At 39.5% G+C, this 21,082-nt stretch overlaps 1 protein-coding gene across 1 annotated transcript in view; it reads left to right on the top strand.

Annotated features, from left to right (window-relative positions):
- Positions 1-1,119: 1,119 nt before the first annotated feature.
- Positions 1,120-21,082, top strand: part of LOC120798917 (microtubule-associated protein 4-like) — an 89,286-nt gene continuing 69,323 nt past the window's right edge. The window contains exon 1 of the mRNA XM_040143708.1: positions 1,120-1,309. Coding sequence (XP_039999642.1) covers positions 1,120-1,309 — 190 coding nt within the window. The remainder of the gene's footprint in view (positions 1,310-21,082) is intronic.

Here is a 21,082-nt window from a genome sequence, read left to right as displayed (position 1 = left end):
TATTTCAGTCTTTATGCTAAGCTAACTGCCTCCTCATTCCCGCTCTGTACTACACACAGACACAGGACTGATGTCAGTCTTCTCATCTAACAACTTCTGATCTCACAATATTTAAATAACATTCATTCGAAAACCCAATAATTATATAATGTTATAAACTACGGAAAATACAATACTACATCAGCCCAGGTGAGCTCTTTTTACGTTTTAAAATTTCATCCACAATTTATTTGTCCTACAGGGTTTTGCCCACATTCACAAATGCTGCGTTTAAATTAGTATTATTGCTTAAACTCTCATAACAAAAGTATTAATTAATCTTACCGAACTGAAAACAGCGGAGAGAGAGTGAAACCCTGAAAAACAGAGATAGAGAGGAAAGAAAACACATTACACAGTGTAACATGCCAGTTCCTTTATCTGTTCTCGGGTGACTTTTATCCTCCATGCTGGCGACAGCCGTGGCCAGAGGCATTATGTTTTCGGGTTGTCCATCCGTCCATCCGTCTGTCCCAATTCTCATGAATGCAATATCTCAGGAACGCCTCGAGGGAATTTCTTCAAATTTGGAGCTTTACTTACAAGATTTACTTGGACTCAAGGATGAACTGATTAGATTTTGGTGGTCAAAGGTCAAAGCTCAAGGTTACTGTTACCTCAAAAAAAAAATGTTTGGGCATAACCTTAAGAATTCATAAACTAATCATGACAAAATTTCACACAAATGTCTAACAGGATAAAATGACATTTAATATCCAAAATGTCAAAGGTCAACTTCCCTGGGACATCATTATGTTCTGCAAATACACTTTATACCTACCTGGCAGAGGCATACAACCACAAAGCGGTAATTCCAGTTATTATCAGGCTGCATCTGCAAGCCGTCTGCAAATTGTCTGAACTATGAAGTGACACAACTGCTCACCTGAGTTGACAGGCTGGTAGGCAGAGGATTGTGGGAACACACAAATAAGTGTTGTGTTCACTGGAAAGAAGAAGTTACAGTTTTCTGTATGACACATAGACAAAATGTCAGATAGTCTGTGAAGAGATAAAAAAAAAGCAATAGGCAAAGAATTCTAAAAGTAATCACACCTTTCTCTCTGTTTTTTCAGGACTATGGACCTGAGCCTGCGAGACGCTCTGGCTGGGGCTGGGAGAGGGGTCCCAGGTGGGGCTCCTGCTGAGGCCCTGCTGAAGAGAGACTTTATGGCCTCGTTGGAGAAAGAGAGCTATGATGACAAAGTGGGCGAGACAGTCTCCAAGAGCGACTACCGACCCTTACTGGATGGAAAGGACACCAAGAGCGGTATGTCCCCGTGAGCATCTACGCAAAGATGTGAATAGGGAGTGATGCTTTCTTTAATGTGATGTTGATCCCTGTAGGGAAGTTCTCTTCTCTGCAGGAGGTCAGGGTTGAGCTGGCTTGTAGACATTTAGAAAAATCAGCCATTTGGATATTTTGGCATCACTGGGTTTGAATTTGAGTCGTCTAGCTGACAGTGGCCTCAAGTTTCATGGTGGTAAACTGGCTGAAACAGATGAATACGATGCAGTATGTTTGTTGTCCTTAAAGACTGCAGTCTTAAAGGAAAACACACAAGTGGTTCTGCATGTTTAAGGTAATAACTACTATCTGCTTACTCCTTCCATTATTGTTAGTGTTAGTGTCATTTCCCAAAGCATGCAGCCATATTTTGGATTTGTAATATTTGCTGAATTGTTTAAATTCTAAAAATGAAATGGTCAGGTGATATAACCACCTAAGATTCAGTGCTTTGCCTGCAAAAACACCAATCCACATTTCTAACTCATGCTAATTATGATTTCGCTTGTAAAACAATCTTTTATCCTCTGAATAATTTCCATGGGGACAGGACAGATGTCCCAATCAGTTCTGACAGTCTGCTCTGTGAAGCACACCACGTTTCTGACAAAAACATTGTTAACTAGGAGGGATGAACAACTTTGCCAAATTTACTGTGTACCTGCCAGGGATTGCTGAAATCGGCATGTCTTGTCACACATATGTTCATACACTGCGTCACCACCTTGCTCTAAGTCACCCAACAGCACTTCCAAAACATTCACGGCAACATATATAGCGTTTTGCAGATTGTATAGTTTGGCAATTGTTACAACTGGAGTGGCAGAGTTACGTCTTTGCTAACTACTTTTTATTTCCTGACTAGTAAGCGGGTCGTGCAGCCCTCCTCACCCAGTGAACTCGAGTTTGACATAGAAGTTTTTGCAACATTCGTGTCTGGTAATTATTTGTATTCCCTGTTGAGTTTCCAAACATCACAGTTTACTGTATGAATGCAATGCTATGTGATACCTAAATGACAAAACGTTCATCAAACCACCATTGACTTCAGCACATGAATGCATCACCAGGAATGATTCACAGAGCCCGGATTATATTATAGAATATTATACTTTTTCAGTGGAATAGAATGTCCCACTTGTATAATGCTTACATTTTTCATTCAAACCTGCTGAATAATATAACACATCGCCTAAACTTTCATGAGGAATATAATATGCACAATCAAGTATTCAGACGCTTACTTCAGTACTTAAGCACCTTTGGCAGCAGTTACAGCTTTGAGTCTTCTTGGGTAAGTCTCTACAAGCTTTGTACAGGTTTTCATCAAGGACATTTCTGTATTTGGCTGCATTCATCCTTTCCTCAGTTCTTTTTTCCTCATACTCTCGGAGTCCTTTAAATGCTTTATGGCAAACTCCATGCAGTCTGTCATATGCGTTTTACTTTTACAAAGTGGCTTCTGTCTAAACCAATCTATCATAAAGGCCTAAGTGATTGTATGCTGCTAAAACGGTCATCCTTCTGACATGTTCTCCCATCTCTGCAGAGGACTTCTGAAGCTCTGTTAGAGTGACTGTTGTGTTCTTCGTCACTTCCCTGACCAAGACCCTTCTTGCCCAGTTACTCTGTTTGGCCGGATGGCCAACTGTAGGAAGAGTCATGGTGGTTCCAAGCTTATTTCATTTTACAATTATTGAGGCCCCTGTGCTCCTGGGAACACTAAAAACTTTAGAAATAGTTTCATACCCTTGCCTTGATCAATGCCTAACCACAGAGTTCCTTGGACTACATGACTTGGCTTTTGTTCCGACGTGCAAAATGAATTATGGGGCCTTATATACATGTGTGTCTGGCATTCTAAACTTTGTCCAGTCAATTCCATTTGCCACAAAGCAAACAGGATGCGACTGAAAACAAGTTGGAGTGCCACAACAAAGGGACTCAATACTTTCGTAAATGTAAGATTTTAGTTTTTGGTTTTTAATAAATCTGCAAAAAATTCTAAAAAGATGTTTTGACTTCATCATTATGGATAAACGAGTGTAGACTGATGGGTACAAATGGCAATTTTATCAATATAAAACTAAATCAACAAAACAATAGTTTTCAAAAAGGGAAGGGGTCTGAAAACTTTCTGAATCCACTATAAAGGGGTATGCCAGTGATATAGTATTGCACTTCTAAGTCGGGGCTTACAAAAGACATATTTTTAAAAGAACTTTCAAAATAGAAGCAGCACATGCCAAGACATCCTTACTTTTAGTCCCTTGTATGGGTCAACTTCTTAATATACTAGATACTACACAGATACTAAACACTAACCAGATAACTCAGAGAATCCAGGTTATGTGGGTGATTGGAGAATGCATTTACATGCACTGTAGTAACCTGGTTACTGTAAATCTGCGTACACATGCAGATTGGTCAGTAATCAAATGATCCTGCCCCTGAACTTATTTTGGAAGCATGGCTTTCTTATTTAAACTGTAGAGTGATAGAAGATGCTGTCTCAGTCCTGGAGTCCTGACTTTTTTTTCTTTTTTTTTTTTGCTGTGTGTCTGTGGTGAAAAAACTCTCTATCCTACAGATGGCCTGTGAGTTCCATCTAGCATATCCTAACATGTTCAGAGGAGTACTAGCAAGTAATAAAGATCTCTGATATAGTTCCTAGGCCATAAACTAGCCACACATCAAGCCAAGCATCCCACTCCAGAGAATGGGTAAAAGACCCATGTGTCTAGCTTCCATATCTCTAGTGCAAGAAGGGAAAAACGTCAGGATGACGTAAAGAGGAAAAACCCCTAAATGCACCCTCTGTCCAAGTGACATAAATATAAATCAATATCAAATCAAATGAGTGAATACAATGACAAAGCATTATTAAAACAAGATCTTTTCAATTAGCAAACACTCCATTAATCACGAATTATCTGAGTTTAAAGCAAAAATGAAAGAAAAGCTTAACACTTTACAATATTTGTAGCAGAATAACACTCACAATCCCATACCCAAATACAATAAGTTGATTATAATTATATCTTTTGGTAAAATTAACTTTAGGAACCAAAACATACATTCTGGTGTCCCTAAAGTTGTTCCTTATTGTTCTTATACCTAAACATTACGTTAGATATCTTTCATGTTGTATTAGAAGTGCAATAATATTTTCGTTTTGTTATGAAAATGTGGCCGGACAAATTAGACTGGTGGACCTAGGTGATTAACGGGAAACACTGCATGTCATATTAGCCATTAGCCTAGTATGGCTAGTGTTAGCAGTGCTAGCACCAATGGTTTTGACTGACAAAACTTCAGCTTGGCGAGTAATGCTCTACGACCTTGTTCGGCCAAACGTTTCAGGAGGATGGTTACATGTATAGTACACAGACATATAGCCCAGACTGATAATCTTTTATATTAACAATAATTGTAATGCAGTGATAAGTGATTATGTTAAATGAGTTTAAATTGAACACACGCTGCTTTAATTTGCTATTCCTCCTGATTGTTATGGAGATATAATGTGTTAATAATTAATGTTGTTTTCGATAGTGCAGGGTATGGCCTACTGGAATGTGTTTTGCATTGATCTCTGAGGCTTGTTGTCTTATTTCCCTGCATTTTTAATGTAGGTCATCAGGGCAAGCGGCTTATTATGACCCATGGTGTTATTTTTAGTCAACCTCGTGCAGTGGATGTAATTATTGCGGGAGCAGAGGAAGTCGAGTGACGTATAAGGAGGAGATCGGGGGGGTTTGATGGCTCATCAAAACACAGGACTTTGTCTTGTTGACTTGAGAGACCACTGTTTTCCCATTTGAAACCAATAGTCATCATTGTTTCTTAATGACTATGACTGTTCCACAACCTGAACTGCCTGTTTATTATCGTAACCATGGCAACGAAGGTCCTCTAACATTAATGAAGTACTTATTTTAACTCAAACCATGGTCTTTTCTCTAAACCTTACCAAACCATGATCATTCCATAAGCTTAACTGCATGTTTATTATCGTAACCATGACAATGAAGATCCGGTATAGGGGCACTATTTAATGAGACACTCCTAGGGGTTGTCTCAGGGGGTAGGGACAAGCAACCTATATATTGTCCTTCTGGTTGTTCCCTCCTCCAGACCTGCCATTCTCTCCTGCCTTGTTTCCCTCAAGTACAGTCACCTGACCTTCCCCACGCATTTGCAGACCTGTTCTCACTCTGTCAATCAGCCAGTCCTGACTCCTACACCCACCTCACCTGTTGTTCATCTGCAATAAGCAGTGGTCTATACTGTATATATCTTCTTCTTCCATCCTTACCATCACGACATACATGCAGCGACACACGACTGGTACCCAGCCAGTGGCCCACTCAGGTCCAATAAGTTCAAAATTAACCTGTCTCGCTGTCAGTGTTTGACATGCAACTGTCCAGAGCTGTAGGGAGCCATAGTTCTGGCGACAACTCTAATCCATCACGCTGGTATATGGTAATTCTGTGTTTAGACATAGGGACTTTTAGTCCCTAGTCCCTCCAAAAATGCTGGCACTTAACATTTCCCATAATGCATCTCGATGGTATTTTATTTAGACAATATAACATAATTTGGGATATTTTTACAGACTTCAAAAGCAACCTGAAAAGCCACATAATGCAGTTCCATTTTATTGTGCAATTGTGTCTGCAACAACCGTTTTGTGGTTGTCTTTCTCTCCATCCGTCCATACATAGGTCGATATGTACATCCATCAGTCTGTGTGTTGGTCTACGTCCCACTCTCATGAATGCGTTATCTCATGAACACCTTGAGGAAATTTCTTCAAATTTGGCACAAACATTCACTTGGACTTAAGTATGAACTGATTAGAATTTGGTGGTGAAAGGTCAAAGGTCAAGGTCACTGTGACCTTAAAAAACGCTTTTTTTAGCCATAACTCAAGAATAAAAATACACTTAGCACCTTTTATGACATTTCCTTCAAAGTCTTCACTACATAGATTATACGAGTTGGGACAGACATAGATGTCTGCAGAGGCATACAACCACAAAGCGTAAATTCTAGTTTATAAAGCACCAAATAGTAACATACATTATCTCAAGGCACTACAGAGTAAGGTTAAGACCTTACAATATTTTAGAGAGAAATCCACCATAAGCAAGCGCTTGGTGACAATGGAGAAGAAAAACTCCCTTTTAAGAGGAAGAAGCCTCCAACAGAACCAGACTCAGTTTATTGAGACATTATACACCTTTTTTCAGGGGATGAGTAGTACTCCTTATGATGAGTAAACTTCACTTCAGATTGGTGGCATCCACCTTTAACTCAAGGTTCACTTAATAGCATTTTGTAACTGAATCTCAGGGTCTTCATCAGTGGATCACACTGGCTCAGTAGTCATGCAGAGAAGCTGCATTATTCTATATTTATATTATATTTATATTTATATTATTCTATTATTCTATATAGTAACATTAATATATAATGCTATATGTTATACCATATTTTCAATATCACATATTATATTTCTTTCGGGACTCACTGTTTGTGTCACTCTGTATGGAAAGTATACTGTAGTGATTTTGTTGAAATTAAAATAGGTTTTCTTGTTTAGTGACTGTTGTATTTGTATCAAAGCTGGTAATGCATTAGACAAACGTCAGCCAGTGTCAGGAATGCCACACTCACAGTTTTGGTTTAATGCCAGTGTAAAGCCAATTTACTTCACCTCACAAATGACAAAATGGTTGGAGTAAAGGCCTAAAGAAGCTGATTTACACAGCACTACCTGATGGAACAGTATCCACATCATGTCCATCTCTACTATTTTATTCACATTACTCTTTCAAATGAAAATATGAATTCTTAAGAAATAAAACATACTGTTGCTCAATTAAATACTCTCAAAAATAATGAATAAGGTTGATGCAGAGTACAGTGTGTTATGCCTTACTGTAATGATCAAGTTGAGCCCATTATAAGTTTCTGTAGAGATGATTAATGTGCCTCATTAACATGACATTTAAATATCAATTTATGTCACAAAGCTCTTGATCACCTCACATGACAACCACGTGACAAAAAAAAGAAACACTTCCACAGCTAATCAAACCTTTGATGTATTATGTTTATATACATTACATAATACAGCCTCATAACTTATTTCAGATTAATCATGCTATTGAGATGGTAAAGGTTATGGAAGGAGAACGGACAGCAGCATAGATCCAGAGATAGATGACACCTTGTTGATTGGTTTAATATATATGATGCTAAACACAGATAGCATACCAGACTCAGTTGCGGGCATTCTTTTTTTTTTTCAATCCTTGATGATGAACCATCAGCCTGTCATATCATTTCACATAGTTGTTGACATGCCAATGTGCAGCTGGTATGATGATGATGATGATAACCAAAAGCAGGCACACATACTCTGTGTGTGTGTGTGTGTGTGTGTGTGTGTGTGTGTGTGTGTGTGTGTGTGTGTGTGTGGGTTTGAGTGTCAGAGCTACAGCCTGACTCTTTAAAACCCTGGTGACCACAGTATACAGGCCTGTAGGCTGCATTCTGTGTGTGGCATGAGTGTTCCTGTATGTTACTGTGGAACAGACTGTGTGTTGACAGCAGATGATTTACCACAGGGTTTCTCAGAGGTTTTCACATCACTGCCCCTCAGTCAAACACACATTACACCACTGACTCACATGTGATGAGATTTTAACCAAGGGGCCAAAGGTTGGACCCTTGAAGGATCCATTCTCAGCCCACTTTCCTTTTTCAACAAAACAAGTTCTAAGGTAAACTAAATGTTCCTTTTTTGTTGATTTGATACCTGGTTTGTGAAAATAGCTGTTGGACATTGTAAGTGAAGGCTGTTGTATGTTGCAACTTATCATCTCATCAGCATCAAGCTCTTCTGCATATTTGTCAAACATTTGTCAAACATTGAAGATGTCCAGCTCAGCAGACTGGTTTTTAAAGATCTTTCCATTTAAGTAATATGATTGTCTTTGTAATGGTTAGTAAAAGTAGAACTAGTTTGTTGGTGTTTGTTGGTTTTCAGTATGTGTGTGTGTGTTTGTGTGTGTGTGTGTGTGTGTGTGTGTGTGTGTGTGTGTGTGTGTGTGTGTGTGTGTGTGTGTGTGTGTGTGTGTGTGTGTGTGTGCTTTAGTTGATTAACCGATTAGGAATTTAGTTCATTCATTAATCATTAGTCATCTATTAAGCAAAAATGTCAAATATTCTCTGTTTCCAGCATCTCTTCTGAAAATTAAATAAAATATTTAAATTTGAGTTTTAGACTCAAACAAAAAGCAAGCAATTTGAAAACATCATCTTAGGCTCTGAGACCTTATGACTGGCATTGTACGATGTTCTGTGACATTTTACAGAAACAAGCAATTAAAGATCAAAAATAATTGTTAGTTGCAACCCTACTTAGTTTGGAGAAGTAAAATTCTGTTCAGCCAATTGCTGACCGGGTGTACTGGACCTTCGTCGCCATGGTAACATCATAAGTTAAGTTAGTTAAATGGTCACGGTTCTGTTAGGTATAGGCACAAAAACACTGGTTAGGTTGATGTAATGATCGTGGTTTGGGCTAAAATAAGGTATTATTTAGAGGACCTTCGTTGTCGTGGTTACAGTAGTAAATACACAGTTGAGGCCGTGGAACAGTCATGGCTAACAGAGACAACGTTAAATCAGTTTCACATTTTTCAGACCCATCCAGCCACCTCGACCCTCCTGTCGTGGATGTTTTCGCTCTATGTACTATGTTACCTGATTTCCCCCTTTCCTCCCTTCAGAATTACAACAGTAGCTATAGGTCACTTAACAGTAAAACACAATTATGGATCATAATAAGCTCCTTGCACAGATGATCTATGGGCTCGTTTTTTACAGGACAGTTTCACCACAGGTGAAGTATATTCTATAGTAATACAAAATGTTTCTGACATATTGGCTCGCCAGACTGACATATTGCGATATCTAGTTGGACAGTCAGGGTCCATGTCAGAATCACTACCAATCAATGAGATCTATAGTTTGAGACAAGTGAGTGTCTCCCCATCTCTGTCTCTCTCTTTCTTTCATTATCTATCCCTTTGCTTTTTTTCATCCTTTCTCTCTTCCTCTTGTGTTTCTTATACTCATGTCTTTTGTTGGTCCCACTGTTTTTTTTATATTCTGTAGTGGGACCATTTCTCTTTCATTGATGTGGAAGCTGTATAGTAATTTGAGGCTGCAGCTGAGATGAAGGACTGTAATAAATGTGACTCCTGCAATATGAATTGAAAAGGAAACGAAAACCTCATCTGTCCTCTGCATCAGTAAGATAAGACATAAAGATTCTTCCCCTGTTGTTTTTGGCTGTTACCAAACAGCTGCAGGTGCATTACCACCATCCTCTGGACTGGAGTTGGGCTTACTTTAGTTTATACATAGCCCCAGAAAACTAACCTGAATGTAGATTTTTTTTTTTGCCCTGAGTTTGCTTCGCAGGCGACATGAAGGCTGCCATGTTGATGAAGGTTTTTGGGGCTATATACAGCCTGAAAGGAATATGTACAGACCACTCAGGGCAAAATTAAAGGTAAAGTTGTACTGCGTTCTGCTGCTGTCTTTACTGAGGCATGATAACACATCCCTGCAGTGTGTGTACGTACAGTATGTCTGCTTGAGGCCCAGGGGAGAAATGTGTGGGTGTGTGTGCATGCGTGACCAACAGGCACAGTCACTCTGCAGTTGCATGTGTATGTGTGATCGGGAGTGCTTCTGCCTCTAGCAAATAACAAACAGTTACACTCATCAGGATTGCTTTTTCCTTGCTTGAGCCCATTTGACATCCTGATAGACTGGCACAGACATACAGAGGATCTGAACTGTGTAGAGTTAAAGTTTAGATGGCTTCTAATATGTGACTTGTAGTATCGGTTATAATGTGATAGCTGGAGATTACGAAGTTAAAGGACAATTTGGTTATGACAACTTGTATTTTATGACGTTTTACAAACAGCCAGATAATCAGACAGGTTGTAAGCAAGTAGGGATTTGGTTCATCAGCATTTTATCTAGTTCTGAATTCACTTATCTAACCCAAATCCTTTTAAATCCCTTACTGAATCCTTCTAGGAAATTTAGTGGGGAATTAAGACATCTCTTAGTTATACATATGTTCTGTTTTTATTTCACTTAGTTGGAAAGTTGAGATTGTGAATTGAGTTCATGTTAGCCTAACTTTACATGTGCATTTGCAAAGCTAGATTGCTTGTTCATCAGTAATTTAAGTTGCCAAAGTAAGTTATACTGTCCGTGTGTCGCAGATGGTTCAATGTGACTTTTCATAGTTTTCCCCACCATGCATTCTGCACAGTCCGCAATACTTCATCACGGATTGGCAGGTAATAATTGAACATCAAATGATATGCGTTTGCAGAGCAATATTTATGTATTGGCAAGAGGAATTAATAGGGATAAGATTACAGCACAAACATGGCAATACTAGCTATATGCTGCAATCAGGTATATCCCCAGAAGAGCTCATGTGGCTGTAAGATGTTATGAGGGAGAGATGTGTGAAGTTATTTCAAATGTTTTGACAACCCAAAGGTGTTTGACCTGACTGCATTTGTCTTTGAGCCAACAGAGGTGGGTAAAAAAACAAAAGAAATTCTCTCAAGGGAAGGCAGAGAATAAAAAGGAAGAAGAGAAAGAGATGACAAAACCAGAGAAGGTTTGCAAGTTTTTGATTGATCCACAATCAAAGCTTTATGCTCTCTTTTTGAAACAGGCCATTTCCCTGTTTGAAACTGCCGTCCAAACTCTTCAGAAGAAGGAACCTTGCATCCAAACCTTACTTCTGGCATTAGAGCTGCAGCTTCAAATTATTCTGTTTGCCCTTTACAAAGCTGAACACGTTGTCAAAATGATGGATGAGGTTAAGAGAGGATGCAAGCCTGCTCTTTCAAAAACAGAGAATACCAGCTTGCCTTTGAGTTGGATTTATCCATTGGCTACGAGACACATGTATTCACTGTGAGCCAGGGTAACCTTCAGCTAGGAGGATTCTTCAGTGATGTGGTGAACTACTTCACGACAGCAGCAGATTACATAGTCTCCAGGTTCCCCTTTGGGGACGAACTGCTGCAACATGCCGCAGTGGCAGATATGAATAGACACCAAACTGCCACAGTCTGTTCTCTGCGGTATTTCATGGGCATGTTCCCTTGTCTCTTGCCCAAGGAGGTGACAGTGGATGATGATGAAGGGGAGTTCCAGCTTTTTCAATCAACAAGCCTGGATGTTGTTATCCTTTCCAAGAGACATGATGAAGCTTGGGCAGGAGGACGAACGCTTTTTGCAGACCTTTCCACTCTCATGCTGGGTATCATTGTCATTTTTCACAGTAATGCAGACTGTGAAAGAGTCTTCAGCTTGGTGACCCAAAACAAAAGCCAGTGTCGTGCCAGCCTTAGTGCGACAAGGCTGGCAGAGTTTATACTGAGCTACTACAAGTTCTCTTGTGACCAGAAAATCCATGATGGATGCCAGACTGTGTGTGTCACATGGTGAGTTTTAATGACACCTTGCTCAGAAAAGCCAAGTCTGCCACTTATGGGGTCAAGCTGCAGAATGCAAGCGCAACTAACACCTGAACTCAGTTAGTGTGAAATAAGTAAAAGTGACAAACTGAAACCCATGTGGCAGGTGTGGACTGGAGATTGACAAAATGGTGCAACACAATGTTAGTATTTTTTCAAACTGAGAAAATCCTCATTCCTGTGTGGATTGTGCTGCTATTTGTTTTCCTAATGATTTAATTGTTTGATTTGTTTATTCCTTAAACCTTTTACTGCCAAACCTAATACTGAGGTACTGTAAATGGGTCACTTTATTTTCAGGTGAATGTTCAGTCAGAAATGACTTTTTTCATGCTTACAGTCACACTGTAATTCATTAAACCTTTTCCTTTCTTATATTGAGCTAATGTAAATGGTTTCGTTTTTATTCTTAGGTACACACACAGTCACACACACTCATTTAGATCTCTCACATTAATAAATTAGTTGGCTATCCGAAATATACTATGTGTTATGTGGTATAGCTGCATACATATACACATACATGAGCTGATTTTTTTTTTTTTTTTGGCATGGAGGTAGTTCTCCAAGACTTTCCTCAAGGTTGGCAGGTCTGGGGGCTGTACTGCAGCTGCAGATGTAAAAACAACCCAGTAAAGATAATGTTAATTCTACATTATTATTCAGCAGATATCAACCAAAGAAGTTGCAGATTTTTATGCAGGGACTTGATGTTACCTGGAGGTGAAATGGTTATTGCACTGCTACAAGTCACAGAATACGGCGTAAAACCAGCGGCAGAATGAGGCCGAACACTTGTCCTTCTCCAGTTAATCAAAAATAACAAGTTCTTACCTCAACATGATGGATGGTAGATAAATACTGCATGTATGCAGGGACTTATTGTGTCCCCCTTTGTTGTGAGTACATTTCACAGACATGAAAATACATTGTCACAGTCTTTGGAGCAGTGATTCAGTCAGTCAGTCTTGTTAACAACTGTGTTGCTGAGTTAGCACATGTTTGTATATGTCACCACTTTTTTTTTTTTGTCTTTGCAGATGCCTGGGGTTTCAGAAAAGGGCCAAAGAGACAATCTAAGAGAGATGCTGAATGAAAGATTTGATAAAATATTTGTAGGCAGCAAAGCATATTTTGAACCCTATTTTACTAAAATAAATTGTTAACATCTATGAAAAGCTCCAAGGGGTTGGTTTGAAAGTAAAACACGCTGTGTGACAATCAGAACAGTATAGTCCTTTTGGAAAATAAGGGTGGGGTATCATTTTAAAAGGACAGTTCAGGTTTTCTGACATGAGGCGCTATGAGTTACTCTTTGACAGTAATGTGAGACTTCCAGCCAACTGGGCACAATTCAGACCACAAATGCACAACACAGAGCCATAAAACAAAAACATGTCAAACCACAACATAGCATGTAATGAGACACCGTAATCGGTTGTAAGAGTATAAAAACTCATTTTGCTTTTCTGCTGCTGATTCTTCTATCAGCCCTCTTGATTATTTGGAACTACTGTGCACTAGAGGCCTTGTGGTGAGGTAAAACGACAAAATAGAACCATGAGAAGAGCCTATGTTTGATAGCGTAGAAAAGCAGTATTCCAGAGGCACAACCACTTTTTCAGTCCGTCAGTTACAGTAACAGGACTGCATCGTGTACTACTCAGTGGCCATGGGACTGCATCATTATTACAGAGCATCTGCAGTTTGTTGTTATGCTGTTAATGGCTGTCAGGACCACAGCACTACACATCCAGAGGAAATAACAATTTATCTAAACAGCTTTCCTCAGGCCTCTTTCTGTTTCTGTTTGTTTATTTCCCCTTCAGTTTTCACCCTCTGATGCCATACATCTCTGTTTCTCTCTTACTTTATCTTGCTATATCAGATCAATCATTTGTTTTGTGTTGTTTGTTTTATTTCTAGTAAAGGGTGCTCACTTTCCATTTATCCCACCATACATCATCCTAACAATAATAAATTCAACTTATCTTCCATCCTCTTCTACACTCCCTTCCTTTGTTTCTATCCACTTCACATCATCCCTTGTCCCCTTCTATCTTATACAACACTGCTTTTTCACTGTAAGGGTAGCATTGGCATGATATAGATGGTAAAACATTATATGGTAACACTGGCTTAGGAGACATCAGAACTTATAGATTTCTACCGAACAGTTTCATTCCTCTCACATAATTTCCCGTAACCAGGTTTGTTGCCCACTCACGTTGGCATAAATATGTGGGTTTGGAAATGGATTTACACTTTAAAGGTTACAGGCCTGGTCTCACCCGAAAGTGACGCCACAAACTTTATCCCAGCCCACACAAAATGGCCAATGCTCAAAGCTTGTTAACGTACGGATAACTTGCAGGAATAGTTGGTGAACTACACCGACCGGTAACTGGTGTTAGTGTTGAGGCTGAAGGGTGCATATGTATACAGTATATAAAAGCTCAGTTGGCAGTTTATTAGGAACAGCCAGCTAAAACTAAAGCAGTCTTATAACAACAGTCCTGCAATGAATCCGCCCTTCATGAGGGTTATAATGTTCGGTTTTTATTAAAACTACGTTAAACAGGTGTTAGTTCAACTTCATGATCATTTTGGAGGCTGTAGTTTGTGGTGCTGTTACACAAAGAGATGTGTCTGTTATCTAGCCTACCCACATGGATTTGAATGGGGTGGACAAAGTAATAGCAACTCCTATCAATATAATGTAACTGGACCACACTCTATATCAAATACAGGAGGTCTTTCAATTAAAAATCGATTTTACCCAGTTCCCTATGACTAATAGCTCAGGGCTTTCACTACCTGTCTTTCTCTGCTCTGTCTGTTCCTCTTCCTTCTCCATTCCCTTTTCTCTCTCTTGTTCATCCCTCTGCTCTCTGCTGCCTTCCCCGACCCCCCTTTACTTTTCTGTCCTCACCCTTCCCTTCTCTCCCTCGCTTTAAGTGCTTGTCTCTCTTCAGAGATACTGACAGCTGTGACTGAGGATAGAATGCTGCTGTTTGACACTAACCTCTCCTGTCCTCGACTTGGAGAGCAAGAGCGAGAGAAAGACTTGAGAGTTGACAACATGTGCGCACCAATATCAGCTGCATGAAACTGGCGGCACAGAGCAGGACAATCGGGAGATTATGATGGGAAAAGATGGGATTTCACCTTGATTTTTCAAGTCTTTTTTAAGTATATTTTGGGGGGACAGTGTATAAACACAAGAGAACAAGAAAAACGATGTGAAGTGAGGACTAAAATTGAAACTAAAATAAAACACAAAATATGTAAACACAATACTAAAGATACAAGCGTAACATTGATGCTTTATCAAAAAGCTTTTTTTACATTTAAATGAATGTAAAGAAAGCTGTTTAATACCGACTTTTATGCTCAACTGTAACTGACCCAAAAGATGTTTGTCTAAATATAGAGGCAGCAGGTTTGCCCAGGGGCTGACTGCCATCATCTGGAACACTTCTGTGAGCTGAAGTGCAACTTGGCTCAGTCTTAGTACCCCAGAATGGTGCACTCCATCATCGCAAAGTGCACTTAACCAAGCCCCAAACCAGTCCAGAGGCACCGCACAGCAGACAGTCCTGCATTCTGACCTTTGTGAAGAAATTAGACGACTCTCCTGTAAAAAAAAAACAACCCCATAGGTGGTCTTTGCAAGCACCTTATTGCGACCCATAACTACGATTTAATGGTAGGCAATGACAGAACTTTCATACAGGAGACCGCTGTTTGTTTCCCTTGGGAAACCAACGAACAGTGTTGTTTCTTATACCCAAGACCATTCCGCATCCTTCATTTTTTACACGCAGTATTGTTTATTATTTTAACCCTGACAATGAAGGTCCTTTAACCATTTATTTCAACCCCAATATCTCTTCCCAAACCTAACCACTTAGTTTTTGTGCCTAAACCTAACCAAACCGCGACCTCTCCATAGGCTTTACCACGTGTCTACTGTTATGCCATGATGACGAAGGTCCGGTACAGCCTGCTGCTGGTACAGTCCTACGGGTTGTATTATTGTTGCCATGACAACAAAGGTCCCGAACACCAGCCACTGGTACGCTCCTATGGGTCATATCCGAAGGTAGGGACAAATGACTTATTAACGTTAAGGATGGAGGACTTGTATAAGAAGGAATGTATACGTTACTATATCAGCAACCTCAAAGGGGCACTCAAATAATCTAGTATTGCACTTTCATAAAGTTGGAAGACTTGTGAAAGACATAGGATGTTTCATTACACCCACAAAGCTAGGTAAATTCCCACTTTTTTCAAACTCTACACCTCAAAGCTTGTTACGTAGGCTTTCTGTTAAAAATGTGTAGCGTCCAAACCCAAGCTACAATAATCCCTCATTAGAGTTATTTTTTCAGGGTTTACATATATATAGATTCATTTTTTAAATGCTCAGTAATTTCCTAAAACAGCTGAGCACATCCATTTTTATAAAACGTGACTCAAACAGGAGAGTGCATTTGGGCTATTTTAAGCCACAGATTAATACACATTTGGCGCTCTAGTATTTCCAGCAGCAGGATGGTTTATGTGGGATTGACTCCAAAGCAACTACAGTACCCATGTTCATCATACTGTAATAATGGAACATGTCACCCACTGCGACGTCTGTTGGATGAATTTTAGTAGTTCTTGGACAACGATCGAGCTCTATGGCACAGAGGTGTTGATAGTTCTTAGTAAGGTCAATTCATTGGTTTCGGTCTTTTGATGAGATTTTTGAAGAATGTAGAATGTAGAATGTAGAATATCACCATCCTTTTTCCTTTTAGACACAGGCAATGTATTAATGTGATAGTGTGTACGGGAAAGGTCCCACTGGCAGCTGACAACTAGGGCGACTCTTTGGGTTTCAATGGAAAAGCCTTAAACCCAAATGACCTGAGCAATTAGAGCAGAGTGAAGCGGAAATGAATCATCACCTTCAACCTGTGCTTAATGACTCACAGGACCACTTTTAAACTTCACATTACAAAAATGAATATGCATGGGACAGTAGAGACATTCACAGTCTCATGGGATGCTTCAGGAGCTAAGTCTCTCAGAGCACCTGCTTTTTTTGTCAAATACAGTATGGTGTTACAAGCCAAGTAGAAAATACCATATCATTGATTTTAAAAGTACAATTAGTGGTGCACATACTGACATGCTTTGTACCTGTGAAGAAAACCTTTTCAGACATCATTGAATCTTCCGTCTTAACCACTCGCCCTCTGAAAAGCACATACACATCCCATGTCTCCAGGCTTGAATTTTTTAATCCAATGTACTTCCCATCTATACCAGCTGAACATGACAAAACAAACGAAAAGGGAAGGTCATTTTTGCATTTTACCAGCCACTGCAGTGCAGTATGCAGAGTAATGATATAAAGTACAACCAGTCCGTATCTGGCTCAGGGTAGAGCCATCAAACTGTATTTCTTCAGACGACGCAGTGAAAGATATTTTTATGGTGGTTCCCCACTTATATATTTTGACTTGTTTTTCCTTGCAGAAAGTTTGAAAGAGCTTCCAGCCCAGTGATGCAGAAATGCCATAAAATGATGTTTGAAAAAAAGAAGGTGTTTGACCTTGAGGCTTTGTACTGTCTGCTGTCCTCAGAGGACTGTCTGGGTTCTGACTGTGCATGCATGCAAGCACATACTGAGTGTGTCTGTGAGCGGTGTGTTTGTGTGTGTGTGTGTGTGTGTGTGTGTGTGTGTGTGTGTGTGTGTGTGTGTGTGTATGGGGATGTCTGAGAGACATAAAAAGAACAAGAGAAAAAAATTAAAGGGGAAAAGAGCAAACTTTTCGCATGGAAACCACCTCCTGCTCCAGATTATGCCTTATTTATTCACTCATTTACACTGACACACCCATGCCCATTCATGTATACATCTACAGTAGCTTCTATGACACATTAGTGCTAGTGGTGTTTTATTCAGTATCCCTGCAGTATCCCTATCCCTAAGACTACATTTCCCACCAAAATGTATCGGTTGTTTACATAGTATAAAACAAAATATGTTTGTACCAACCACAACTATTAATCATTTACTTAAGTAAAAGTAGAAATGTCTCACTATAAAATTAGTCCATTACAAGTAAAAGTCCTGCATTCAAAATTACAAAATTACCATTGCCGTAAGTATTGCAATAGAAGTATTAGCAAAACAGTTTACTTAAATGCGTGTACTTAGATGCGTGCATTTACTTATTTTCTTATCTGTAAGACAACTTGCAGATAAACTTGGCTAGATTTCTAGAAAGAAATGATTAATTTTGAACAAGTATGGAATGTTACCACATATCAAGAGATAGTTTTCATCTTGGAATACTTTAGTACAATAAATCACTGTCTGTCTAAATTCAATCCACTCAGTTGTTTTACTGCTACAGCCCCATGTGTTCTGATATGACCAGCAACTTCTGGTCGCTAGTGTTAGCTAACGTCATGACTGGCAATACTGTGTTAGTTCACTGACAGTATGACTGTACTTGTACTGCTGTTGCACTATGGTTTCGCATGTAGTATTATCCCATATTTTGTTCTTGTAGCCACAGAGGCCGCTGTTCAGCAAAAGTCCCAGTGTTGCTTTAACTAGTTATAGCCAACAACACTTGCTACAGTTGTGACTGTAGAAAGAAATGAATGGTGTTCAGTTAAGAATGACTCAGCAGTTAATGCGTCGACTGCTTGTTTGTGTGTGCGCGTGTATTTGTGATTCACCGATGTCGTACCCAGACGGATACAGCCAGAACAAAGCACTTGCAGAGACACTCACACTAGATCCAGTGCACCCTAAACTCACTGTTAATTCAGACTTGTTAATCATTCATGATATCCACCATTACACTGGCGCTGGCCCTGTCCCAAATATTTTCTTATTTCCCCTGAGTATATTTAATAGAAAACAGTTTTTCAGCTTGAGTCTAAACCATAGCATCTCTTCAGAACATCTTTTCAGGTATACAAAGAAGAATCATGTTGCATGTGTTTCCGTATGAGTTAGTAATACATAACATGTCAGTGTACGAACTCAAGACATATTTGTCTTGTAGACTTCCTACCTGGTATTTCAGGACCATGGACAGATACATGCTGGGAATGAAAGAATGATCACATTGCACTTGATCCAAGTGTACTTTATCAAAGTGTATTACATAGATCAAGATAGTATTCCAACAGGAAATATCTGAAAGTTATCAATGAACATTTAGAGCACGGGGAAAGGGGAGGTTAATGCTTGTTACTAGGTGTGTTTATTCAAGTACTATATTGAACTACAACTTGAGGTAGCTATTTCTATTTCCATTTTATGCGACTTGATAATTCAGCCCCACTATAGTTTACAGGGAAATATTGTACCTATTCCTCCACCATATTTATCTCACAGCTATGGTTATTGGCTTCTTTGAAGATCCATATTTTACATAGAAAACCTGTGCTTATATATTTATTTAATGCATTATAGATTCAATCTTCAAACATAAGTACTTCAAGCAGCAGTTAAAATTAGCTCCACCTTAACCAACTGCAAGACTTAAATGTGAAAATAAAAAATCATTATTCAAAGTCCAATTACTAGCTTTTTCCAGAGCCTTCAACCACATCTCACAGTATTCATGAGTGGATGAAGTTTGCTCAGTTGACATAGACATTTTACTGCAATATTACTATGTTACCAAAATGTTTTCCATACATTGTAGTATATATAATAATGTAATATAATAATATATACCATGGCCATTGAAAATTCTAGATTCTCTTTGGTTTGGAAGGTGCGGATTAACTTTTAGTAACTGAACAGTTTCACCGGACACTGATGACACAGGTGTTTGCTTGCCATTCTATACAGTATAAAACTGTAGATAAAGAAAGCAACAGCTGAGCCTCAGCTGAAGAGCTTAGAGCTAGGATTAAACAAAAACAACATTTGCATGAAACTAGATGTCCAAATCAGCTAATGGTAGGAGGAGGAAATTGGACTTAAGTAGAGGAGCTAAATAAAAGCTGTGGTGAAAACTGGTAGCCTGAGTCCGAGGGGCTCCTGCACGGGGAAGGATGGAAGACTGGGGAGGAAAAACAAAAGTAATATCGAAAACAAAATGGGTTAGATTGAGGGGGTGAGAGAGAGATACTGAGGGCAAGATGTGTCTCTGGGTGCTTTCCATTCTGCTCACTTATTCTTCCTCCTGTCCTCACGCCTCCATGACCCAGAAACCAATCTCCCACCGCCATCATCAAGGATGTTCCGATCCCTTGAATGTGTCTCAGAGTAGATGATGAAAGAGGAGAGGGGAGGCTCCCAGAGGAGCTCAGAGCGAGGATGCAAGGGTGTATCCTATGTGGAAGTTTTTTTCACTGAACAGCAAAAACCTCCTTGATCGGAATCTGTTTGTTTGTTTGGTCAGCTGCTCCGAAAAGACAGTAAAAAGAATGGCCGGGCTGTGGTAGAAACAGCTTTACTATAATATTAATAACAATGTGTGATTTGTTGGCAGAATAGCCTACCAGTAGAGACAGGAAGGGCAGCACCAGCAGCGGCTCTAACATTATTCATGTTTAATCAAATTTTTTAAAAAAAGAATCTAAATCATAAAAACATTGTTTCCAGCTTTGTTTATTTTTTTTTTCAGAAGTAAAATGACTTTTTTTTCCTTCTACATTTCTTATTTTCTATTCTGATATCTCCATCTCCATCTCCAGTCCTATACAGCAAAGTAATGGTAGCAATAGTAATATGAAGCATGTATGTTATTTATTAATTGTATGTCCGTGTGCATGTGTGTCCTGGTATGTGTGCCTCAGCGGGTAGGGCACATGAATCGATCCTCTAAGACACAGCCACCATCAGCAAGCGTTGTCTAGGGAACTGCAAATGCGGCCGTCCTCTTCTCTTGTAACCATGGTGATAGTCCCTTCAGCGATGGATTGTGTCTGCTTGCCTCACTATCAAAAGACACACACACACACAAACACAGGCTGGAGAGGCTGGGTTTCAGAAGCGGGACCTGTTTGATGGTTTAACAGTTGACAGAGCAGAGTGGCAGACAGACAGATTCAAAGCCTGCAGGACGCTGGCTGTGTCTGACAGAAACTTGTAGGTCATGTATCTTAGGTCTGGGTC

Source organism: Xiphias gladius, chromosome 14 (assembly GCF_016859285.1).
Source record: "Xiphias gladius isolate SHS-SW01 ecotype Sanya breed wild chromosome 14, ASM1685928v1, whole genome shotgun sequence".
NCBI classification, from domain to species: Eukaryota; Metazoa; Chordata; class Actinopteri; order Istiophoriformes; family Xiphiidae; genus Xiphias; species Xiphias gladius.
This window is presented reverse-complemented; position numbering and strand designations above follow the sequence as displayed.